Genomic DNA, 26292 nt, shown 5'->3' on the forward strand with positions numbered 1-26292 from the left:
TTATAGTGGAGAGACCTCGCAGACATCCCGTAACCGTGCGATCAAGATTAACCACCACAGTGATAAGTCACGGTGGTCTCATGTTACCCCAGATATGATGCCTTGAGAAGGACACGTCACCTCCGCACATAACCCCAGACAAATCATGAGAAATCATCAGATAAACCCAACTTGAGGGACAGTCTACAAAATAGTATTCTTCAAAACTTTCAGGTCATGAAAATTGAGGAAAGGCGGGGAAAATATCGCCGACCACAGGGGGCTAAGCAAGCACGATGACTAAACGCAACATGGTCTCGTGGACGGGACGTTAATGAAAAAGATCCAGGGGCTTCCCTGGTGGTGCAGTGGTTAAGAATCCGCCTGCCAATGCAGGGGACACGGGTTCGAGCCCTGGGCCGGGAAGATCCCACATGCCGCGGAGCAACTAAGCCCGTGAGCCACAACTCCTGAGCCCACGTGTCACAACTACTGAAGCCCATGTGCCTACAGCCCGTGCTCTGCAACAAGAGAAGCCACCGCAATGAGAAACCCGCGCACCGCAATGAAGAGTAGCCCCCGCTCGCCGGAGCTAGAGAAAGCCCGCGCACAGCAACGAAGACCCAACACAACCAAATAAATAAATAAATATATTTTAAAAAGAATCCAAATGAAGATCTAATAGTCTTATATCACTGCTAATCTCTTAGTTTTGATAAATGTAACATAGGAATATAAGATGTTAACATTAGGGGAAACTGAGTGAGGGGTATGTGGGCACTCTCTGTACCATCTTTACAACTCTTTGTAAATCTAAAATTACTTCAAAATAAAAAGTTTTTTTTTAAAGAGGGAAATCATTTCCTGTTGTTCAGGGCCCAGCCAGGCTCCCTCTCAGGAGGTTTTCCCTGATCTCCCCTGCACACTGGATTTGATCTTCCTTGGGGTCCTCAAGCCTGACTGTGTCTGCCATTCACTGGACCCCAAGCATGTAACGGCTGAAGCGTTCAGCTTCTTTCCTGGGATCAGATGAGCCTTCCAAAGTACTCGTCGAGCTTCCAGACAGCAGGGCCTAATTCTCACATCTTGGAAGCCTTCGCAGTCCATGCCTTCAAGGAGAGGGTGGGGCTGAGGGCCCCCTGGAGTGTCTAAGATCTTCCGTGACGAGACCCCCAGCTGGCCAGGCAGGTTTGGGCAGCTAGGAGCTGTGGGTGGTGTTAGGGGAGAGCACTGGATGAAGCCTGGGTCCACAGAGCTTGTCACCTCTCCTAGCTTATTCAGGAGGGTGGAGCAGGGGTCTCCTGGAAGAAAAAGGCCTGGCAACTTGGTCCCGGTGGAGGTTCAAGGCCCAGCTTCATGGAAGCTGAATTGCAGGAAAAAGCAGCTGGGGGCTGGGCTCCCTGAGAACGAGCTCCTCATAAGGGTGGAGGCAGAGGGAGCAGAGGCAGCTCGCTGGATTTGCCCACCGGGCTCCCAGGGACAAAAGGAGTGTCACCAGGGACCCATCCTGTATCGTCCCATCGGGCCACGGGGGCACCTGGGGAAAGATGGCTGTAAAGCATGAGTGAGCCCAGAGTGCTGAACCACCTGCACCACTGTGTAAACCCCGGACACATCAGAGCCCGTCTACACGGAAGGCAGCAGGAGCACACGGCTCAGAGCTTAGCAGCTGCCGCCTGTCAGCAGAGCGGGTACCAGGCGCTTAAGCGGCGCTTGCAATGTGACAGCACTACCAGAGGCGGCAGCAGCCACGGTGCGCCCCTGCCCCTGCCCGGGACCCCTGCTCAGGTACACAATGGCCTAGAGTAGCAGAAGTGTGCCTCAAAGAGAGCAGCTCCTCTCCACCGGCTATGCACGGGGACCCAAGGCCCAGGACCGGTCGTTGTAGGCACCTGTGAGGCTCTGGTGGAGGGGAACTCTTTGGAAGGGCATATTACAGGCGGGCCAGTCTGAGGACAGGAGAGGGTCATTGAGGGCTGACGCCATCACAGGCTCCCTCAGCCTGCTCCCCCAGCCCCATGGCTCTGGTTATGACCCACAAACATAGGTCTCCAGAGAGGCTCCTCCCCTGCAGGCCCATTTATCACCCCCCGCCCCCGTCCCCGGCCACTGGACACCTCCCCCTGCATATCCCAAGGGCACCTCCAGCTCATGAATCCCAAACAGAATTCAACACCCTTCCTCCAACCTGTTCTTCCTGCCCCATGTGCCTCCTCCATGACGGGCAGCCAACACCCATTACCATCCTTGTCTCCCCACGCCCCTACCTCCTAAATCTATCACTACCACCACTGCCACATCCCTGTTCCAAGCCAGGTCCAAGAGAGGTGCTCAGTGAATGTTTGTGGGCTGGCTGGCTGGATGGGTGGGTGAGTGGATGGATGGATGGATGAACGGATCCATCAGTGGGTAAGTGAACAGTTGGGTAGATGGATGAGTGGATAGATCGATGGGTTGATGGATGGATGAAAATGGTAGAACTTCTACAGCACAGGGAGCTTTGGAACTGGAGTTGTTACACCTGCCAGTATTTTTCTTGGGCAACACCAGGACCCATGGTTTGACAAGGGCTGGATTAGAACTTGCTGCTTTGAGAAGAGGCCAGAGCTAAGGCCATTTTGAGATATTCTGTTTGGGGGGGACGAGATGCTCCGGCAATTTGAACACAAGGCACAGAACTGCACGTGCCAACCACCCCTGAGGGAAGCTGGAGCAAGCAGAAGGATGCCAGTTATTGGCACACGGAAGGTCTTTGGCCTCTGAACTCAGTCCGGGACTCAGGACTTGGCCGGGAGGACGTCACTCCTCCCCTACATGCCCCACACGACACCCGGAGACACAGAGGAAGAGGCACCCGGAGGACTTCTCTTTCTTTTTACAAAGACTTTATTGTCTGACATGCTTGACAAAAAAATTACAGCCACAATCAAGTTATGCCGAAATGATTGAGGAGCATGCCGTCATCTTCATACCGCAAGGACTTTTAATGAATTTTCTTTTAAAGTAACAGCTGCCTTCATAACTTTTATTTTCCACATAAAAATACACCATATTCTGAAGGTACCTTAGGAAAAAAAACATTTTTTTTTTAAGTTTATAGTTCTTGGTCCGCATAGAAATTCAGTAGAGGTTACTGAAAGGGCCTGGAGTCCTCTCCACCCCACGCATTCACACACATGCCGTGCGTCAGAGGTGTCCCCAGAGACCCTGTAAACATCCCCGGCTACCAGGAACCACTTGGGCCAAAAAGGATTCCTGAAACCCTGCGGAGCAAAGCTGGCCTCGGCCAACGTGGTGCTGCTACTGGGCTCCCCGGATGGTGCCCCTCGCCCCATGGGGAGCCCCAATTGAGTAGGGAAGGAATCATGGTCTCCTGGGATCCTGGGCACAGAGAACAGGGTCCTCCAAGACTCCAGGGGCTCTCCATGAGAAATGAACCAGACAGGTGCTGAATAGGACCCTTAATAAAAAAAGAGCCTTGGACCGTGCATTGCCTTGTAGGGCAGGAGCTTTGAGTGGTGGGAGAGCAGGGGCTGTGAAGCCAGAGACCAAGGTTCAAATCCTGCCTCTGCCTCTTTTGAGCTGTGCACCCTCAGGCAGGTTACCTCACCTCTCTGATCTCAATCTCCTCGTCTCCAAAAGGGGGACAGCCGTACCCACCTTGCAAGACTGCTGGAAATGAGATCATATCTGCAAAGGGCTCATTAAATGCTGGTCCCAGGCCTGGGATTAAGGGGGGTGAGCAGGGCCCTCCTCTCAGGTGTACAACTTAAGGGGCGCCAAAAAACTCATAGATCGAGATAAATGATACTATTTTAATGCAATGTTTTTAAAAATCAAAATTAATGCAGGAAAAAAAATCTATGATGAACAAAATATCCAAATTTTAAATAAAGGCAGAATCTGACCCTGCACGTGCTAATCCTGCCTCACTGGCCTCACCCCAACGAGGCCCTGCTGGTTCTCTGTCCGTCAGAGACTCAGCCCAACCCCCCAGTCCTAATTTAAAGAAGAAAAAGAAGCCCGCCCTGGGTGGAGCTGCCAGAACCGAAGCCCATCTCTGTCTCTGTGCCATCTTCCCATGGGGGCCGCCGGCTGGTACCCAGGGACATGGCAGCACGACTGTGAACCATTCAGCCTCCCTCGGCTGTGGGCACGGCAGCCAAAATCCGAGGGGCAAGGGATATCCCACCGGGGTACAGGACGCAGTCAAGGGCGATGAGAACCACGGGGTCCACTTTATTAAATTAAGAGGGGGGTGTGAGCACACGTGTGTGTGTGTGTGTCCACACCCATATGGGCGTGTACAGGGGGCAGGGCAGCCTCGGCCCGCAGAGCCCTCAGCCTTCTGAGTTCTGCAGAGCCGCACAGCCCCCAGGGCACCAGGGGCATCCAGGACTTGGGAACCCTCCAGCTGGTGCTGGGCCCTCATCAGCCTCGTTCCGTAGAAACAACCCCCCAAGTCCAGGCTCCGAGCGGGTGCCTGGGATGCTCAGGCCACAGTTTACATCAGCAAAAATGCCCACAGGAAGAAAACGGGGGATCAGTGAAGCAAAGGGCTAGTCGGCCTGGCCAGGTGCGGCCCGATTCCTGAGACGTCCCTGATCGTTCCCTCGGATGCCTGGAAGGAGCGGAAGGGCTGCCTGCACTCAGGCTACGACACACCCTCCCACCCCCCAACCCTGAGGCTTGCAGCCACACAGACCCTCGGTGAGAAGGAGATTTTGTGCCAGAACTCCCAGGATCTGTCCAAGAGCAGCGGCTTCCCAAACCCACGAGGGTGTCCAACAGAGAAGGATAAAGATTCAGTCACTTCCCAAGCAGGACAGGGCCACGAGCGTAGGAGGTCCTTTAACAAGGAACACACGGAAGGGACACGCAGAAATCAGTGATGAGCACAGAACCCCTGACGGACCTGCAGGGTCCTGACTCCAAGTGACAGAAGGCTGAAGAGTCAGGGGTGATTTTCTTCATTCCAAGGCCTCAGCCCGCCTGCTGGGCTGGTCCCCACAGCCGGACGGGCTGTCTGCATGAAAGGAAGGGGGGTTGGAGGTCTGTGCTCTCAGCTAGGTGTACGTAGCTGATGCGGGTGGGAAGCGCTGGGGCCGTGGGGGCAGTCAGGAGTTCCGGGGTGTGGGGAGGTCGATGACTATGGGTGGGTTCACGGGCTGGTAGTTCACGGTGCACACAGATGCGTTCACATAGGTGGTTGTCCCATCCGCCATGACTCCATACCCTAGAAAGTAAGCACACGGCTGTCAGGGCTGAGAGGTGACACCAGGACCCAGGGCAGTGAGGGTGGTCTGGTTGAGTGTGGTAGTCACAGGGAACTCAGCCACAAGGGGCTGAAGATGTCTGGGGCGAGCTACTGAAACCATCAAGTACAGGCTCTTCATCTATAAATGGTGACGATGACAGATGCTCCTCCCAAGCCTGCTGTGAGCAGCAAATGAGATAATAATTCACATGCTCGGCCCAGTGCCTGGAAAGCACATGGTGAGACATCATCATTGACATCATCACCATCACCATCATCACCACCGTACACCATCATCACCATCACCATGATCATTACTATCATCGTCACTATCACCATCTCATCATCACCACCATTATCATCACCACCTCCAACCTCACCATCACCATCATCCCCATCATCATCACCATCGTCATTATCACCCCCATCATCATCACCATCGTCATTATCACCCCCATCATCATCACCATCGTCATTATCACCCCCATCATCATCACCATCGTCATTATCACCCCCATCATCATCACCATCGTCATTATCACCCCCATCATCATCACCATCGTCATTATCACCCCCATCATCATCACCATCGTCATTATCACCCCCATCATCATCACCATCGTCATTATCACCCCCATCATCATCACCATCGTCATTATCACCCCCATCATCATCACCATCGTCATTATCACCCCCATCATCATCACCATCGTCATTATCACCCCCATCATCATCACCATCGTCATTATCACCCCCATCATCATCACCATCGTCATTATCACCCCCATCATCATCACCATCGTCATTATCACCCCCATCATCATCACCATCGTCATTATCACCCCCATCATCATCACCATCGTCATTATCACCCCCATCATCATCACCATCGTCATTATCACCCCCATCATCATCACCATCGTCATTATCACCCCCATCATCATCACCATCGTCATTATCACCCCCATCATCATCACCATCGTCATTATCACCCCCATCATCATCACCATCGTCATTATCACCCCCATCATCATCACCATCGTCATTATCACCCCCATCATCATCACCATCGTCATTATCACCCCCATCATCATCACCATCGTCATTATCACCCCCATCATCATCACCATCGTCATTATCACCCCCATCATCATCACCATCGTCATTATCACCCCCATCATCATCACCATCGTCATTATCACCCCCATCATCATCACCATCGTCATTATCACCCCCATCATCATCACCATCGTCATTATCACCCCCATCATCATCACCATCGTCATTATCACCCCCATCATCATCACCATCGTCATTATCACCCCCATCATCATCACCATCGTCATTATCACCCCCATCATCATCACCATCGTCATTATCACCCCCATCATCATCACCATCGTCATTATCACCCCCATCATCATCACCATCGTCATTATCACCCCCATCATCATCACCATCGTCATTATCACCCCCATCATCATCACCATCGTCATTATCACCCCCATCATCATCACCATCGTCATTATCACCCCCATCATCATCACCATCGTCATTATCACCCCCATCATCATCACCATCGTCATTATCACCCCCATCATCATCACCATCGTCATTATCACCCCCATCATCATCACCATCGTCATTATCACCCCCATCATCATCACCATCGTCATTATCACCCCCATCATCATCACCATCGTCATTATCACCCCCATCATCATCACCATCGTCATTATCACCCCCATCATCATCACCATCGTCATTATCACCCCCATCATCATCACCATCGTCATTATCACCCCCATCATCATCACCATCGTCATTATCACCCCCATCATCATCACCATCACCATCATCACCATCACCACCATCATTGTCATTATCACCACCATCATCACCACCACCATCATCACTACCATCATCGTAACCATCATTATCATCACCACCATCGCTGTCATGTACTTTCTTCTCCTCACCTCTGTCCCCAAACATACCCTCTTCCCACCACATCTACTGGTCAGAATCCTCCTCAACCTTGAGCTCAGCTCACCTCCAAACCAAAAGGGACACTTCCCCTCCTCTGCGCAGGCTACCCACCCTTTGGAGCCTGCATTTCTCTTGTACAATCATGCAGGGGTGCGGTTTGGATCACACACAACCTTGCATCTGAGGGCACTACACGCTCACAGTAGGTCTACAGAAAATGACAGCCGTTACTATTATCCCACAGCACAAGAGCTGTCCATCTCTCCCATGACCTTTCAGATCCTGCCTTTGATGGCTCATCTGTTGCCCAGGAGTCTGTGAGCTCCCTGGGGCTGGAGAGGTCCGATCACGCCTCTGCCCCTGACAGCACGATGCAGAGGAAAGTGGTCGGATGTGGGCCAAGCCATGTGAGTCCCAGGGGCCCTGGCCCAAAGCAGACAGAGGCTCAGGAGGCCAGGAGACAGCTTGGGGGAAAACCATGCGCTTCCTGGCAGGGGACAATGGGACCAGGAAGCCTTGGACAGGTGGGATAACGGTTCAAAAGGAGCAAACTGGTGAAATCAGACTCCAGTGAGGAAGCCTGAGGTCTCATGAGGTGAGCCCCATGCAGTGACAGGCTGGGGCAGTCACGGCTGGAGCCGACATCACCAGTCACCTTCACGGCCACCCTGCCCACTCTCCCCAGGTGACGTGGACATAGCAAGGGGTCCTGCCCCCAGGACAGAAGGCAGAACCTCACGGCTGTCTGTGTGTGGGGGGCGGTGGCGGGGGGGAGATGCCAATAAAGTCCCTTGGGGAGGCAGGCAGCCCTCCCCATCCATTAAACACCTACTGCATGCCAGGCCGTAGGGATGTGAGCAACAAGACGGGCCACCTGCCCTGTAAGGAGCTCACAGTGCGCCCCCAACTCGAACACCTCCTCCGTGTCACATCCAAATGTCCCCTCCTCCAAAAAGGCCCCAGCCATCTCCGAAGACTTCCCAGGGCGGAGGAGGCACAGCAGAGCTGCAGGGCTCCAAGGAAGTAGAACTTATTTCTAAGTCTTGCTAGACTTTTCTTCCATCTTCCTATGATAAAACGTTTCGGCAATAGCTAACTGATAGCCGACACGTGGATAGGCATTTACGAAGTGCATGTAGGAAAGGGTTATTTCCCTCTGGTCAGGGAGGAGGTGACTGGGTTCAAGGGAGATGAGACAGCCCCCCGGAAGGGCCCATGAGGCGCCCAGCCCCCCTGCAGGTAAGGCCCCCACCCCCGCTGACCTTCATGGATGTGGCCGAAGACATGCAGCCGCGGCTGGACGCGCCTTTGCACCGTGTTGAGTAGCTCCACGCAGCCCACCCGCTGCATCTTCTTGGGGACCCAGTCCAGGAAGCCTGGCAGGGGAGACGGCAGGAGGGCAATGACGGGGCCCAGGCCGCAGCGTGGCCCTGGACCCACCCTGCCCTGCTCTCCCCACCCTGCCCTGCCTCAGCCTCCAGGAGGGAAGCCTGGCTCCAGCTCGCACTGCCTGGGGCCTTGCGGCCTCATCCTCCCCTGCTTCCCCTTCTCCTCCCCTGCAGGGCGGCACGGAGAGCCCACTTATAAAAGCCCGAGTAGGCCAGGCATGATGGGGAGGGAGCAGTCTCGACAGCTGTGAGCCCCCCAGACCATTCATGCTCAAAGTGGTCTCAAGACTGGCATCCACCCATTGCAGAGAGAAGCAAACTGAGGCCAGAGAGGGACAGCGGAGGCCCAAGGCCACCCCAGCAGGTGGCAGCAGAGCGGACCATGGGAGCAGGATTTCCATGTTGGAAACTTTCTAAACACACATCGCAAAATCATGAAAATGAACTTCTTCATCCACTGTAGCCTCGAGCACGTGGGCCATGTCTGGGTCTGCTCACACCGCCAGCTTCCCGGAGCCATCCCATATGGCGGCTTGTTATCCTCACATGGCTACACAAACCATAGGGGAATGAATGGTTACTCCAGGCAGACAACTAGGGTTCATCTCAGCCCCTCTCTGCTCAGGCGGGAGAAACAGGTTGCTACAACCGCTGGGAAAGGGAAGAGGAATCCTGCCACTCAAAGAATCTGACAGGCTGCAATGGACCTGACTTAGAGCTGAGACAGAGAGAGGAGGGAGAGAGAGAGAGAAACAAGAAGGAAGAGGAGGAAGAAGAGGGGAGAGGCGGGGAGTAGGCAGGGGACAGGCTTGGAGCAGACACTTGGGCTTAAGTCCCAGGCTCTGCTACCTACTGGCTGTGTGACCTTGGACAAGTCACTTAACCTCTCTGTGCCATATTCAACAATTCATCCAACAACGGGCTGGGCTGAGCACACAGGCGCCCCCAAAACAGGAGCTGTGTGTTGTGTGTGAAGCAGGCATGGTGAGGCATCCAGAGAACAGGAACCCAGAAGATGCTGTTGGAGGAGTGGATGGAGGGGTAGAAAGGGGGGAAGGAGGAGAGGGAGAGAGGGAGGGAGGGAGGAAGGAAGCAAAAAAACCTGCCTCTGAGCCTCACTAGAAGCCACGTGTCACGCCTAAACCACGTCACGGCCCTGGGCCTCGGGCTCCCTCCGTTTGGAAATGGGGGTAAGAAAGCCTTCATTTCAGCACTTTGTGAGGGTGGAGGGAGGTGCCAAGGGCTCTGGTTGGGCGTCTGGCACACAGTAGGTGCTCAGGGCAGCTTCTCCCTGAACAGGTATCTGAGCGAATGACTCTGGAGCTACACTGGGCCTCACCTGACAGCCCTTCCCACCTGGGATGCCCTGCCCGCACCCACCTCCCTCCCTGCCTCTCCCAGACCCGATGCTGAGACCACCCTTTCTGTCAGCCTCTGCAGGCCCCCTCTGACGATCTCTGTCGCAGGCTTCCCTCATCCTTGACCATGTCCCGCTGGGCTTGGCCGTTCGGTGTCCCTCTGCCTGGCATCTTGGAGCCTTCAAGGCAAGCACTGCATCGGGTTAGCTCCTGGTCCCGCATGGCCCGGCCCAGCCCAGCCCCAAACACCAAGGGAGTGATGACAGGTTTGGTGGAGGCACTGGTGGGGGGGAAGAGGCCGGTCTGGGCAGGACTGCTGGGAGTTTGGACTTCATTCTAAGGACTGAGGGAGCCACAGAGGGTTATAAAGGGATGGCATGGCATAACGGACCATTCAGAGAATTCCCTCCTAGTGACGTGAAGAGAGTGGACTGGGTGGGGCAAGACTCAGAGCTGGGGGACCAGTGAGGAGACCACGTTGGTCACCAAAGAGACACAAGACACTGGCATGGACGAGGTGGGGACAGCAGTGGTGGAGAGGAGAGAAAGGAGCTGGAATGCAGTTTGGGGGTAGAATCAAAGGGACAAGCTGAGGGACAGGAAGCAGGGTGTGAGGAAAGGGGGAGGGGGGGACTGAGAAAGGGGCCTGGGTGGCAGACGGCAGGCTAACGCCGAGACCAGGCGAGCAGTGACATCAGCTTGGCCAGAGTGGGGCCGAGGGGCCGGGGAGGAAAGCTGCTGGCGGTGGAACCACAGGCCCTGGGGACTGTGGGATGGGTGGTCTGATGGGGTTGGGGGGTGCACGGGATGGGGCCCGGTGAGAGTGACCTTGGTGGTATTCAGCCCCCAGGACTCAGGTGTGGAGCGTCAAGGGCCCAGCCTGCCTTTTGACCTCCCCGAGCTCCAAGGTATCACGTGTATAAAAGGGGCAGCTGATCTGACCTCACCACGCGGCTGTGAGTGACCCATCGAGCCCCCGGCACACAGTCGGTGCTCAGGAGATAAGAGCCACGACGGGGTGACCTGTCCCTGGTGCCCCAGCAAGCTGGACTCAGAACAGAGCCCGTCCGCAGCTCCCCTCCACAGGCCCAGCTACACCCAGACTGCCAGCACCCACACCCCCTGCGTCCTCCCCCAGCAGGAGCAGGTGTGCGCGGGGCTGGCTGAGTCTTACCCAGCGGCGGTCCGTGGGTTACCAGGACGTCTACGCCTTCGGGAATGAGGTTCCACTTCTCGAGCAGCGCTTGGCCTCGCGGGAGGTTAAAACCCCAGCCGTAAAACCAGGGCTGCCTGTGGGAGGAGAGCACGTGGGTCAGAGAGGGCCACCGAGAGTGGGGGCAGTGACATAGCAGGAGAAGCAGGCCATAGTGCCAAACGGCCATCAGGGCCGGCCGGATGCCCAGAACCTCCCGTCCAGGGAAAGGTGTGGATTCACCTGGACTTGACCTGCCTTTTTCCTTTTTCTATGATGAACAAGTATTATCTATGTAGTTTTCTTTTTTTTTTTTTTTTGTGGTACGCGGGCCTCTCCCGTTGTGGCCTCTCCCGTTGCGGAGCACAGGCTCCGGACGCGCAGGCTCAGCGGCCATGGCTCACGGGCCCAGCCGCTCCGCGGCATGTGGGATCTTCCCGGACCGGGGCACGAACCCGTGTCCCCTGCATCGGCAGGGGGACTCTCGACCACTGCGCCACCAGGGGAGCCCTATCTATGTAATTTTTGAAAATGAAAGTGAAAAAGAAAATCAACTTCTACCAAAGGGCTCTCTTGTTCCAAGCCCTTCTAGGGAAATTCAGAGAACATTCTCACCTGTCCCCATGGTGGGAGAATGCCCCTCCATCCATCCTCCTTCCTGCATTTGGGGCAAGTGGAGCCCCAGCCAGGAGAGAGTGGGTCCCAGGTGGAGGACGCTCCTTCCTGCCTCTACCCAAAGCTCCCAGCAGGGGTTCCACCGGGCTGAGTCCAACCCCAACATTAAGGTCAGGGCTGGGTGGACCGAGGCCATTTAACGGAATTCCTACCTGTCGCCCAACCCAGACCTAGACTGATCAGTGCAAGTCATTCCCCTCGATGGGTTCAACGGTGAGCATGTGACCTAGATCCTGCCAGTTGGAGGGAATTCCAGACGTTTCTTTCAGTGATGAGAGACAAGAACACTGTCATCCCCGCATACAAACCACTGAGCTTCTTGCCTTGGGAGCTGTCAGTACCTGTTAAACTGTCCCAAAGGGAGACGGCTGGTGCACATGACCCAGGGGAGCAGCTGGATCAAGTCGCACCTGACACCCACCATACCTCTGCACTTCTCAGTTACATGGGCCAACAGAAAGCCATTTGAGTTGGGTTTTCATTTACAACAAAAGTATCCCAACTAAGAATCAGCCCTTAGGCCTAAGTCATTGTAAGTTCCCCACATTAACACAGCTCTTTAGCATTTACAAAGTCACCATCATCACCACCAACACCACCAACTTTACTATCATCACTGTGGTGGGTCAAATTGTGTCCCCCCTAAAATATATGTTGGATATCAACCCAGTACCTGTGAACGTGACATTATTTAGAAATAGGGTCTTTGCAGATGGAATCAAGATGAGGTCATACCTGATTAGAGTGGGTTCTAATTCATGACTTGTGTCCTTATAAGAGGATCACGTGAAAACACAGACACAGAGAGGAAAAGGCCATGTGACAATGGCCGCAGAGATTGGAGTGATGTGTCTACAAGCCAAGGAGTCCCCAGGCTGCCAGCAACCACCAGAAGCTGGGAGAGTGGCACGGAACAGATCCTCCCTTAGTCCCCGCAGCAAGAACTAACCTTGGTGACACCTTGATTTCAGACTTCCAGCCTCCAGAACTGTGACAGAATCAATTCCTGTCGTTTGAAGCCGCACGGTTTGTGATAATTAGTTATGCAGCCCTAGGAAACTAATATAATCACCATTACCACCATCACCTCCCCACCTGCCACCCCAGGGACCTCCACACCTGCAGCAAGGTTGGCAGACAGGTGTCTCTCTCTTTCTGTTTTATGGGTGAGGAGACCGAGGGCCAGGGAGTAGAAACTAAAACTTGTCACCGGCATTTCCTGCACACCTATTTTTTTTTGCCAGGCGCCATCTAATTACATTATGGGGATAAGTTTATCTAACTGTCAAAAGAATCCTGTGAATTAAGGGCTGGGATTATTCCCATTTTTCAGATGAGGACCCAGAGGCTCAGAGAAGTGAGCTGGCTCAGGGATCTGGGCACCGTGAGGCCAGGCACCTCATGTCCATTCGCTGACATACTCTTCACGAGTTGGTAATGGGGCTGGCCTTTCACACTCAGAACCTCTCGTGTGTCAAAGCTGCCACTAACATCCCTCTCATGACCCAGGAGCTCCTCCGTGGGAGGCTGACACCCCTAGCTGTTGACCCAACGTCTCTACTGCGTTGGCAGCCACCCAATGCACCTCTGTGGAACCCTAGGGGTTCCATGGAACAGCATTTGAGAACCCCACTTTAGTCCCACCATGGCAGGTTCTGGACAGGAAGACTGAGGTTCAGCGAGAGGAAGGGAGGTGCCCAGGGTCACACGGTGGTCAGTGAAGAAGTCATTCTGGAACCCAGATCTGACCCTCTCTCCCAGCTGCCGTCAAGCCTGCAGCGCCAAATCCTGGAACGTGGGCTTGTGAAGGAAGAGGGTGAGTGGCCATACTGGTTGGTCATTTGGGGTCAAAGGTGCTTTCGCCACTTCAGACACCTGAGGGATCCCGTCCGCTGCCAGGCTTTGCTTGTGCGTGACCCCCGCCTGGGACACTGGGTCCCTCCTCTCCTCCTGCCTGCCCCTGACCCCACGCCACGTATATCCTTCCAAGCCCTCTCTGTTCCAACTTCCTTCCCACCCCGAGTGACGGGCACCTGCCCGGAGAGGAGCAAATGTTTGTTTAACAAAAGGTGTTGAGTGACAGAGAGCTGGATGAATGAATGAAGTTGTTCACGGGATGTCGAACAGGACTCTTCCTGTTGCCTTGGAATCGCAGCCAAAACTTCAAAGCTGAACATGGTCCCCAACACTGGAATGAAAGCCCCCAGGTACCACCCAGGGAAACTTACTAAAGATGAGCAGAATATGCCAGGCCACCATCTCCCCATGCCCCTACCAGCCTAAGTTTTGATCCTGAGGGAGACTTGTGGCTCCTGTCTTGTTCTTGTGGGGGGATGGGGTTCACCCACACCCAGCCATGAGTGGCTTCCAGGGGGACCAGCTGTACAGGTGGGGGCCTGGGGATCTGTCCTCTGGGCCCGTGAGAGGAGAAACAGACAGTGAAGGGCAGGCGCACAGGAGCTGTCTGCACCCCCAGGTTTGGGCTGTCCCAAGGGATCCCCACCCACAGGAAGTGCCCTCCGAGTGACGAGACCAGGTGGCCGGGGCCAGGGAAGGCAGCTGGGTGGGTGGCACTGGGAAGTCCCTCGGAAGCTGCCTACTCCCTCAGTCACACCCGACTCAGGCCTGCCTTTGTACTTCTGCAGAAAGCTGAGGGTTCTCTCTGCAGAAAAACGTCTCCACACACACACAATTTTACATCCACCTTCGAGGGAATCTTGGGATCAGACGGACCTGGGTTAGAATGGGTCCACCTCTAACTACCTGTGTGACCTTGGGCAAGTGGCTTAACTTCTCTCTATGCCTCAATTACCCCTTCTGTATAATGGGTATAATAACAATATCCTTTGCCTCAACAGGGCTTTGAAAGGATTAAATCAATTAATCCATGTAAAGTGCTTAAAACGGTGCGTGGTCCAATGCTTTGCCACTGCCATCATCTCCATCACCGTCATCATCCCCAACACCATCATCCCCAGCATCGACACTGTCACCACCACCACTATCACCATCGTCGTCTCCATCACCATCACCACCACCATCATAACCATTATTATCATTACCGTCATCAACGCCATCACCACTACCACCACCATCACCATCATCATCACCATCATCGGCACTGTCACCACCACCACTATCACCATCGTCGTCTCCATCCCCATCACCACCACCATCATAACCATTATTATCATTACCGTCATCAACGCCATCACCACTACCACCACCATCACCATCATCATCACCATCATTACTATGGACCCCTCCTGAAACCCACTCACGGAACCTGGATGAAAAACCTTTGGCCCAGGGCAGGGTTTTTCAAACTGCATTTTGAAGGGTCAAACAGCATTTTAAAACAATAAAGGAAAAGGGGGAAATAAAGAATAGAAAACATCAGAGTACATCATAGCACGGAAGGGATACTTTAGTTAAATATATTTATATTTAAATAGACACCCACATAAGGGTGTACTGAGTCACAATGTAAAAAAAACAAATGCTTTTCCTACCACGGTTCCTGGTCAAAAGCAGTTGGCAGCCCTAACATACTGAGCTCACAGCTCTGCAATTTCTGAAGCCTTCAGACCCTGGGCATACTCAAAGCCCCACTTTGGCTAAGCCAGGGCGGGGTCCCTGCAGGGAAGGCTGCAGCAGCCTGGAAGCTGCTCATAACGCCAAGCCCACTAGTCCCCCCAGAAGCCCTCAGCCTGTCAGCTTACAGCAAAAGGAGCAATGCCTTTCTGCTGCCTTCCAAACACAGCATCCATTTTTCAAAAACCTAATCAAATATTTACAAGAGGGGACAAGGCCTCATCTGCATGGAGAGAAGGCGTCTGTGAGCTCCCATGAGCCACAGCAGGGAGTGACTTTTTGGAAAAGACACTCTGTAACATATCAGAGACCCCACAGACCCCCAGGAGCTGACCCACATGAGCCCCTGCCTACGTCCTCCTCCAGTACTAACGAGCCTTCCTCTGGGGGTGGCGTTTCCCCATAGATATACCTCCGTGGTTCTTGGAAACACATCACCTCAAATCCTGGGAAGGTGGAATCCACCCTGCCCCCTGGGACGCCTGGAGGGGTTGCTCAAGGGCACGGAAGTTGGCATCAGACACTCTGGCTCTGCCCCTGGGCTGGACGCACCCAGACTCTTTCACCATGTAAACTGGGATAAGGATGCCTATGGCCCCAGATCTTACCCCATGAGGGCAGGGGGGTGCTTCTTGCCCGATGCTCTACCCCACCCATTGCCTGACACAGAGGGGAGGGAAAGGAGGTGGGTGGGAGGAGGTGTAAGGGAATGAAATTACACCATCATCGCAAAAATGCCTCCGAATTCCCAGGAGCTCTGTCACCGGGAAAAGGGGGTGTTCTGGCCTTTACTGAAATTTGGGGGGAGGAGGAAAAGTCAGGTCATGCATGGAAACGTCCAGAGGAAACATTTCTCAGGGCCGCCCGCAGGTGGGGAGGCCTTTCTCCGGGGTGGCCAAGAGCAGGGCCAGAGCAGCGGGAGAGATGGACTCTTCAGGGTGACCTCACTCCCCAGGGTCTGGAAAAGCCTTCGGCCACTCCTGCGTGACGTCCATCCAGGTTTGTGTCATGGGAATGGGAGCCTAAGGGATGGGGGGCACCAGCCCTTCCCGAGGGCGCAGTCGGCCCCAACGTCCCAGGCGTCCTGCGTTTGGTCACTTGACCCTCTCTCCTCGCCCAGCAGGGCCCTTTGGGGCCAGAGGTGAAGTGCGACGCTGCTCGGGATTCCAGACAGAGGTCAGGGCAGGCGGGGGCTCGCAGGGCGTGTCATCCAAGCAGCCCGGATCCAGCCCGGCCCCGAGCTCCCCACCCACCCTGGGGGCAGCCGTGGGCTGAGACCCACGAATGACTGAGACGGCGGGCGCAGACAGAGCCACGGTCCCCATCCCCAGCGCAGCTGGCGCCTGGACGCAGCCTCACTGCCCTGAGGGCCAGGAGCCCTGACGTCCACCCGCCGTCCGGGACACATCACAGACCCCGAGGAGGTCGGATGGATCAGAATTCCGACAGAGCCGTGGCAGGCGGCTTTATGTCCTGAATTTCTGTCTTTCTGTTCTAAAGTAACCATTGGAATAATTTCCTTACAGAATGATAGTTGCCATGACAACCAGAGCAAATTTTCCTTTTCTGAAACAGATGTCTCATTTAGTTGAAAATTAGAATGTGAACAAACCCATGGGAAAAATTAATTCAAACTTTAACAGAGCGGTGAATACAATGTAATCTCTCAGAGGTTAACCCCTTAACAGCTTTTTTGTGCGCTTATGGTAACCTTCGAATCCAGTCTAATTAGGCCCGCTTAGCCAATATAAATGACCTCCTCGTGGCCAATCATTAAACGGCTTCCCCCTGGAGCGTGAATTCCCGGTTCCCTAATGGCAGACGGGAGGGGGGCGATGCCTGTCTGTAGAAAACGGCTGAAACAGAGCCTCCCCTGCTCTGGGTTTTCCATCTTCCCAGGTAAGGCACACGCCCCGGGAAACGGGATGTACCAGGGGCCATTCAATTAGCCTGGAGTATGGCCACCCCATTTCCCAGGGATGCTAGGGAGTGGGGGTGGACGAGGCCCAGGGTGTCCTGGGTAGAGCTGGGCCCAGTGGTGCACCCAGGCCAGGGCGCAACGCCTGAGGGCAGAGGCCAGGGGAGGGGGGCCCCCTTGAGAGGCCACCTGCCAAGGGGTCACCGAGGGGACACCCACACAGGCCTAGCTCCAAAGGCTCTCCATGAGCCTCCAAATCCTCACACCCGCCCCGAGGGGCAACAGCCATCACTGCTTCATCTTACAGATGCACAAACTGAGGCACAAACTGAGGTGCACAGAAGTACAGAGAATTGCCCAAGGTTGCCCGGTAACCAAGTGGCACAGCCAGGGCTCCAACCCAGACAGCAGACTCCAGAGCCTGTGCCCTCTGCTTCAGTCCCAGAGTGATGGCAACAGGACCAGGAATCCTGCCCACCTTCCCCAGCAAAGCCCACTTTACCAGCCACTTTCACCCCTCAGCTCAGTTAATCCTCAGGACAAAGCTGTCAGGAGGCCCCCACCTTTGAGATGAGGAAATGATGGCACAGAGAAGTCATGGGTCTGAGGACACTCGGGAGGCCAGAGGGACCTGGACCAGGGTTCCTGGCTCCTGCATCCTGTGCCCGGATGCCGCTGGGGCGGCTGGGCCCCAGGTTCTCCCTCTTCAATGGCAGCTGCCTGCCTGTCCCTCTGAGCCTGGCTGCACTCTGGCTCCTGGTGCCCCACCTCTCATCCACCCTGTGACTTCTAGTCCAAAACCTTCCATGGCTCCCAATTACCTCCAGGACAAGCCTGAGCCTCATGGCCTGGCATGCGGGGGCCTTGGGCTCTGCCCCATTCCACCTTTCGGACCAGCCTACTCAGGTTCCCCAGTGAGCTCACCACCCACCAGTCACGACAATCCTCTGTTTCCTGAACAAGGCCCAGCCTTTCCCCACCTCTGGGTTTTTGCTCATACTGTTTCAGCCATCTGAAATGCCCTTCCTAGCCTCTCCTCAGAGTCCATGACCCATTATTTGTTAAGGCCTGGCTCAAAGGCCACCTCTTCCAGGAAGCTTCCCCTGATCACCTCCATCCCCAAGCACAAGTGACCCTTCCTGCTCTGAGCGCCCTTATACAGGCTCCTTCAGGGCAGGCCTGGGTCAAATCATCCCTGAATCCATCTTGCCTAAACTGATGGCTGGGCCCAGGTGGACCTCAGGGTGGGTTTGCACAAAGCGTGCCTGAATGAGTGAACGAATGAATGAATGATGGAATGAACTGACAGGTGCTCTACCTGGCAGGCAGGCAGGTGGGAAGAACTAAGTATTAACCCTCCCCTCCCCACACCCTCCCCAGGAGCCCTCCCCAGAGCCCCTGGCTGTCGTGAAGCCCTGAGACCCACCACCAGGTCCACAACCAGAACCAGAACTCTCGCCATCTGTGAGCCTCCCATTCCCCCTCACCCTGCCACGACCTGCCTGGGGGAGTCCTGTGCCCATTTCACTCACGAGGCCTCAGAGGTGATGCTCACCTCCTCGGCTGCATCCCGACTCACCGCCCTTGGGGGACCTTCCCTGCCTCCCCAGGCAGCCCCGCTCCCTAGGTGAGGGCAGGGACGGCTGCCTACAGGTGGCAGGGAACAGCCTCTCACAGTGGCCCGCCCCATCCCCCCACCGACCAGGTGCTCTCCCACTTCCGCCTCTCCTTCTGCGGGGTGAAAGCTGCAGTGTGGGCGGGGCAGGGACCTCTCCCCACCAGCAGCCAGCCCGCCCCTGAGCTCTCAGACAAGCCTGACCAGGTCCACTCCCTCTCCGGCTGCAGACCAAACACTCATCTTGACCCTCATCTGTTTGTTCTTCCTGCCCCAATACCCCCTCCCCCAAGGGCCAGGCTTTCCGGGGCCACTTCCAGGGAGCCAAATACAGCCTCTGCCTTCTCTCAGAGACAGCCAACACTGAGAGCATCTCAGGTGAGGATGACACGTGGCACTGGCCCACGTGCGTCCTGGGACCCTCCCAGCACTCCAGTGAGGCTGTGCTCCCATCTGCAGCAGGGAAACCAAGGCTCAGCGTCGGTGACACGCCTGGGTCCCCCGAGCGAGTTCCTGCTGACTCCTCAGCCCACAGGTGGCCCCCATTCCTGGGGACGTCCCGGTTCTGGTGGAGGCAGGTTTGCCTTACTTCTTCCCTGCATCTCCCGGGCTCGGGAGCCGAGCGGGAGTCTGGGGGAGACGCTGCCACAGCAGGGGAGCTGTGGCTGCCAGCGAGGGGGAAGGGCCAGGACGAGCAGCGACATGTCCCCGGGACTGTCAGTCACACACCTTGCCCCACACACACTTAGGGCAAGTCAGCAGCAAGACGAGTGGAACCAAAGAATGGGGTCCTTTGTCTTTCCTAATGAATTTCCCCCACCCTTCCGAGGCGCAGAATCATTCATCTTTTGTTTCGCTGGGACTCTGCAGCTGGGAGAAGGCAGAGGACTCGTTTCAAACATTAATCTCATGTAGAAGAGTGCACGTATGTGTGCTGAGGGGCCTTCTAGAAAGAAAACAACAATGTGAAATCAAGGAAGATAAGGATAGGAAAAGAGCAGAAGAGAAATCCCATGCGTGTGAGAGAGGCTGAGTGTGAGAGAGGTGAGAAAGTGTGCGTGAGAGTATGGGTGCTCATGTGTGTGTGTGTCATGTGGGGGGTGTGTGCGCGTGTGTATGGCATGCGTCTGCATGTGCGTGTGTGCTCACGCTCGTGCAGAGGTAGCACAGTGTGGGTCCAGACACGAGGGATTTCTTCCCTCCATCAAAATTTGTCAACTGCCAGTCGTGTGTTGAGGCTGATGAGTATAATATCCGGCGGAGGAAGGAGAGGGAAGTGACCACTGGTGGAGGACGCTGCTTGGTCCCTCGGGGACCCTCCCAAGCCTGTCGTGTCCCTGTCACAGGACCAAACGAGGGGGCACCGAGGCTCGGGCAGGGCTCGCGGTCAGCAGGCTTCCCAGCTTGTCTTGAACAGATACAGACTGTTCCCAACTTGATTTGGGCTCTAGACGGGAAGGGCGGGAAGTACCGCTGAGGTTCTGTGATGCTCCGACCAGCACTCACGGGGCCAGGGATCTAGGCCCCCAAGGCCAGCCTCTTGTGGTTCTGCAGCCCAACAGGGGCTGCAGGAGGGACGGGGCCAGGGCCAGGCTGGGAAGCAGCAGCCCATGAGACAGGTCAAAGCCAGCCGCCCCCCGCACCCCCGAGCTCCCCAACTCCACCCACCTGGGCGGGAACCTGGCACCACCTCTGCCTACAGCTGAGATCTTGGACCAGTCGCTTGACCAACCCACGCCTCGCCTCACCTCTCTCCTCTGTAAGATGGGGATGAAAACAGTCCTGCCTTGCTGTGGAGAGTGACAGGCAGAGTAGGTGGGGCCACTGTGCCGCAGTCTCATGGTAAGTTTGCTGAATGGGGGTTTCAGGTATTGAAGGGGAGGGAAAGCCTTGGCCTCTCTTGTCTGAACAGATCAAGGCCACGGTCTGTGCTGAAACCACCTAGAAATGCAGGATGAAATGTAAATAATCACAGTGCTAGATGCCCGGGGACTGCCAGCCTCTGAACCAGGGAACGTGGGTCTTCATGGCCTTGAAGCAACAAGAGAGAAGGCCCCGGTGGTCAGCAGGGGCTGTGACCAGAAAGCTGGGTCCCCAGAGGGATTCGGGGAAAGAGCGGACCACGGGGAGGCCTCCACCAGAGGGAAGCTTCCCCTGGACCTCTGACCCAGGCTTCCCCAGGCTGTGAGCCCATGGGCCCAGGAAGCTCTAATCCATGAACGGAGCAGAAGGGGGTCCCTGGCCAGGTGCACCCACAGACTGGGGTAGACATCCTTTCTGAGGGGCACCCCTAAACCTGGATGCCCAGGATCCCTCAGATGGAGCCTTGCAGAACGTGAGCGGGCAACCCCAAATTACGACACCCCAAACACCTCAGAGAATGACCAGAGAGACTGAAAAATGAGTATTTTTTTTAAGAGGTGAAAAAGATTTTCTTAATAGAAAGAGCAAAGGGTGAGGTGGCTGGAACTGAGCCCCAGGCCCACCCATTCCTCAAGCAGAGCCAGAAGGACGGAAGGTCTGGAGTCCAGTGCGGGGCACAGCAGTCCAAACTGGGCTCACCGTGGTCTCCCATCAGCTTCTGGAGGTGGCGGGGACAGCAGGGGCAGGGTGGGCTGTCTCAGGCCCTGGCGCCGCCAGGATCCCGCTCCCCTGGCACCCCCTTGACCACATTATGGTGAAAGGCATTGAGAAGCAAGGGAAAAGCTAGGAGTTCGTTATTTCATCCTCTCTATTGTTTTTTCCCGGAAAGATGTATTTTATCAAGTCTTTTAAGAAGCATTTTATGGGCGTCCCTGGTGGCGCAGTGGTTGAGAGTCCGCCTGCCGATGTAGGGGACACGGGTTCGTGCCCCGGTCCGCGAAGATCCCACATGCCGCGGGGCGGCTGGGCCCGTGAGCCATGGCCGCTGAGCCTGCGCGTCCGGAGCCTGTGCTCCACAACGGGAAAGGCCACAACAGTGAGAGGCCCGCGTACCACAAAAATAAATAATAAATAAATAAATAAAAATAATAAAAAGCATTTTATTTTAGTACCTCTCTGTCTGCCGTTCTGGGTAGGGCCGCCATCCTTCCATCCCGGCCCATCTGGGCTCTCAGTTACTGTGGGACCTTAAGCCAGTCGCTTCATTTTGTGGGTCTCAGTCTTTTCAGCTATACAATGGGGACAAGGGTCAAACCTCACTCATGGTTGTGAAGAATTCAAGCAGCTGGAGCAGCTAGAAGTCCAGAGCCTTTGGGTCAGCAGTGAGAAGAGTAACTGTGCGACTGCTGCTGTCACATCCAGAAGCAGAGCCCCAGCACCTTCAGGGCACAGATTTTAAATTCCCAGGCTGCTCAGTTCCTGCCTTCTCCTCGCACCCACCCCCCGCAGCGGGCCTGCTCTGTGCACACAGGGAAGCGGAGGGAAGGCCGTCAAAGGCTCACGCTAGAACCCACGGCCAGCCTTGTCCAGGGGCCACCCTCTCTGTGCCCGCAGCCCCTGCAGGCTGTACGTACACAACCTCCTCCAGCCCCCTCTCTGGGCAGTCGAGGCAGTAGCTGGAGAGGTTCGGGGGTAGCTGGGACCACCGTGTGTCGAATGCCTGTGTGTCAAGCAACTTTACGCACAAGACCTCTCTGAATCCTAAGAACAACCCCACGAGGGGACTGTCCCGTTGTCATTTCACAGAAGCCGAGATCCTGACCTGAGGTCACTCAGCTGGGCCCCACACATCCTGGCTGTTTGGAGAGAGCTGGTCCCTGAGGCTCCAGCTGCCCGCCAGGCCCTGCCCTGCCCGGAGGCAGCCAGGCCTCCTAGCTGAGGTTCAGGCTCCGCGCCCAGACGCCCAGCAGCGGCCCGGCCACCACTTCTCAAAGTTTCCTGTCTCAGCAGGTTTAGATGTCTTCTTTCAAAATACCAGAAGTAATTAGACCAGATGGACTAGCTGTGTGCCAACTTCACTCCCTCCCTCACTCCTTAAAAAAAAAAAAAAATCAAGGCCGTTTTCAGTTAAATGAGAACAAAAAATGCATCCAAAACCCATAAATGAATACGGTATGTATACGGAATTTTTTTTTAACACTTAGGATTTTGTAACAGCTGAGTTCTTCCTCTTCTTCTGAGGATGGTTCCCGCCCCCTTCCTCTAAGCTGCTCTCGGCGAAGGCTCAGCGCCGAGTCTGCATCTGAGGGGCCCAGAGATGACTTCCAGAAAGTCACAGTGCCCCGGGAGGGTGGCCGTGCAAGCACGCGGCTCTAGTGAGCCCTCCATCCCTCCCATGCCGACTGGACCGGGGAAGTGGTGATGCAGCCACCCCTGGAGTCAGGTCCCTGCTCTCCTGGAGCCTCAACTGTTCTAGTTGGGAAAAGAGACATGAAAGAAATGGGTTGCTGGAGTAGTTAAGACAGTGTGGCCCTGGAGCTAGGTGGGCTGAGGGAGCAGGCGATAGCCCATACACAGCCCCCGTGTGCCAGGCAAGGAGGGTAACACAGAGCAGCCAGGAAGCATGATCTCCGTATTTGGTGCCAGGCCAAGTGGAAAATCCCAAAACGGGATCCCTACCTCACACCATCAATGCGATCACTGCCAGTGGGCCCAACACCTAAGCATATTGATAAAAGGCAACACAGCGAAGATGTGGGAAGATAATAAGGAAACATCTTCATGACTTCAGGGGCGGGATTTCTTAAATAGGACACAGAAAGCACTTACTGCAAAGAAAAACAGTGACACATCTGACTACACCAAAATTACAAACTTTGAGTCATCTGAAGGCACCATGAAGAGAGGGAAGAGGCCAGTCACAGGGGAGGAAAAGCCACATTACACACTACATGTGATGAAGGGCTCGCGTTCAGAATACATAAAGAATCTCTACTAACCAATACGGAAAGGGCAGACAACCCAATTATCTTTTTAAATGGGCAAAAGACCTGAGCCCTTCACAAAAGAAGAAATCCAAGTGGCCAAGATTCTCAAGCTCGCGGGTCGTCAAGGGAATGCAAATGAAAACCACCTTGAAGTATCAGCACAGCCACCAGATGGGTACAATCCGCAAGGCCCACAATACCAAGTCCTGGCAAGGAGGTGAGGCAGGGCACTGCTGACAGGGGAAAAACTGGCTTCGCCCCCGCCAAAGAGCTGTACAGTGCATGACCTGACCACTCCGTCCCTGAGTGTGTGTGTGTGTGTGTGTGTGTGTGTGTGTGTGTGTGTGCGTGTGTGTGTCCACACACGCACACACATTCAGGAGTGAATCTCTATGTGCACTAAGAGACGTGTGGAATGTTCACAGCAATATTATTTATAATGGGCCCAAAGCAAGGGTGGTGGGAACTGGTTAGAATGGATAAATAAATCGTGATATATTCATACGATGAAATCCTACACAGCACTGAGAAGAGAACCAATCACAACTGCACATGACGACATGGAAGAAGCTTAAAAATATATAATACTGAGTGAAAAAAAGCAGTCATGGAACAACACATGAGTCCATTTTTATAAAGTTCGAAAAACAGGCAGAACCCAACTGTCTCAGGATACGGGTGGCCAGACGAAACACAACATGCCCCGTTAAATTTGAACTTCAGACAAACGGCACAATTCTTTTAGTGTATGTACATTTAAAATATTGCATAGGACATATTCACGTTACAAAATTATTCTCTCTCTGCCTCTGACCATCCTGCAAAATGGGATTGGTGATGGTGCCCTGTCACGGGGGACACAGCCAGGCCGGGCCCATTCTTGGGACTCCAGAGCCCTGCAGGGGGCCAGGCACCTGGCGGCCGCTGTGTGCCTCCAAGTGTGTGTCTCACAGGAAGTGGAACCATTCAGATCTGACCCACCAGTCTCCCAAGCAGAGCATCCCCTGGCGGTAACACTTAGGTAACATGGCGACCATGAGTTTGCTGTCTGCTTCCTCCTCCGAGCTTGCTTTGGTGAGTCCTCAATATCAAGGCCAACCTCGTCCCAAGTCTAGCGCCAAAAGGGCTTCTCTGAGAGCAGGCCCATGCATCCCTCTGCTTACAGGGGGTCATCAGCCTCAGGCAGAGAAACAGTGGCCCTCTGCATGGGGGAGGAGCTGAGAGGACACCAGGCCCAGACACAGTGTATCTCTGCTTGCATGCCCCTTGTAATGGGCAGCTCACCACTCAGTAAGGCCCAACTGCCTCTCCTCTGGGCTCCTGCCTGTGGGACTGTCTTCCCACACTGCTGAGAACCTGCCTTCTGTGTCCCTGCTCTGCCTTGTAGGACGACACAGAACAGGTCTGCCCCCAGCGTGGGTCAGCTTTGCCCACATGCCCCAGGTACCACTGATATTAGGTTACTTATGGCTACTGGTTTATCTGATCCCTGATCCCCGCCTGCTGGTGTTACGATGCTGCTAGAGTCGCCTGTATTCCATGTGTTAGTCAATATGTTAAGGGCACGGGAAAAAGAAAACGAAAACCCTGAACATCTGAATTTAATAATAATCACTACCAGCTTTGTTGTCCATCCCCTCCTAACAAGCTGCCATACGCCCAGGCGCCGGGGGCTGAGCTCGCCCAGCCTAAACCTCGACAGACAGTGGGGATGGCAAACAGCCCCCCTGAGCCAAGCAGAGTTGGCAGCCAGGCCACGAGGTTCTTTGGCCAGGAATACCTTCTTGGGGACTGATAAGTGCCACTTCCCCAGTGTGGCTTCACCTGACGACACCACAGAGAGGACCCTGGTGCCCCCTTGCCCAGATGGAAGACAGAGGCTCAGAGAGACGTGACTTGCCAAGGTCAGATGTGAAGTGAGAGTCAGGGCGGTGGGGACGTCCCTGGTGTGTCTGGGTCCAGGGCACAAGCGTGACTGAAAGTCAGCTCTGCACACACGAGCACTGTGCCCCTTCCAGGCCTCGGGTGTGATGTGCCAGGTCCCCACGGGCTGAGGACACAGGGCTACAGGAGTTGCAACTCACTGAGCGCTGGGAGACCAGGGTGAGGCCACCGCCCACCGTGGCAGCCGCCAGCCTGGCCTGATGACCCAGCCTCTGGCCTCTGCTCTCTCACTGAGACCCTGGAAGCCACACTCCACCCCCAGCACATCCACAGCCCTCTGAGCCTCCTGCGTCTTGCCGGGACTGTTTCCTCTGCTGTCACACCCTTCCCAGCCCCCAGAGCTGCTTGCGTCTATGGCTCTCCTGTGGGGAGATCTCCCCGACCCCAGCTCCCAGAGCTTCTCCTCCGTGGCTCTTGTTGAACCAAGGCATTGGTGGCTGATGTGTCTCCCACGAGGGTAAAAACCCCGCGAAGACGGGAGCTGCATCTGTCTGGCCCGTGGCACGTCCCTGGAGTGGCCACGGGACAAATAC

General features: G+C 55.1%; 1 protein-coding gene across 1 annotated transcript in view; it reads right to left on the bottom strand.

The window, feature by feature from the left end:
• Nucleotides 1-5096: 5096 nt before the first annotated feature.
• The window catches only part of MPPED1 (metallophosphoesterase domain containing 1), a 63856-nt gene continuing 42660 nt past the window's right edge, over nt 5097-26292 (bottom strand). Inside the window, exons 4-6 of the mRNA XM_024737632.1 lie at nt 11146-11261; nt 8488-8601; nt 5097-5215 (exon numbers count right to left, since the gene is read on the bottom strand). Of these exons, the coding sequence (XP_024593400.1) occupies nt 5097-5215; nt 8488-8601; nt 11146-11261 (349 nt within the window). The remainder of the gene's footprint in view (nt 5216-8487; nt 8602-11145; nt 11262-26292) is intronic.

This window comes from Neophocaena asiaeorientalis, unplaced genomic scaffold (genome assembly GCF_003031525.2).
Source record: "Neophocaena asiaeorientalis asiaeorientalis breed wild unplaced genomic scaffold, Neophocaena_asiaeorientalis_V1.1 scaffold242, whole genome shotgun sequence".
Classification (NCBI taxonomy): Eukaryota; Metazoa; Chordata; class Mammalia; order Artiodactyla; family Phocoenidae; genus Neophocaena; species Neophocaena asiaeorientalis.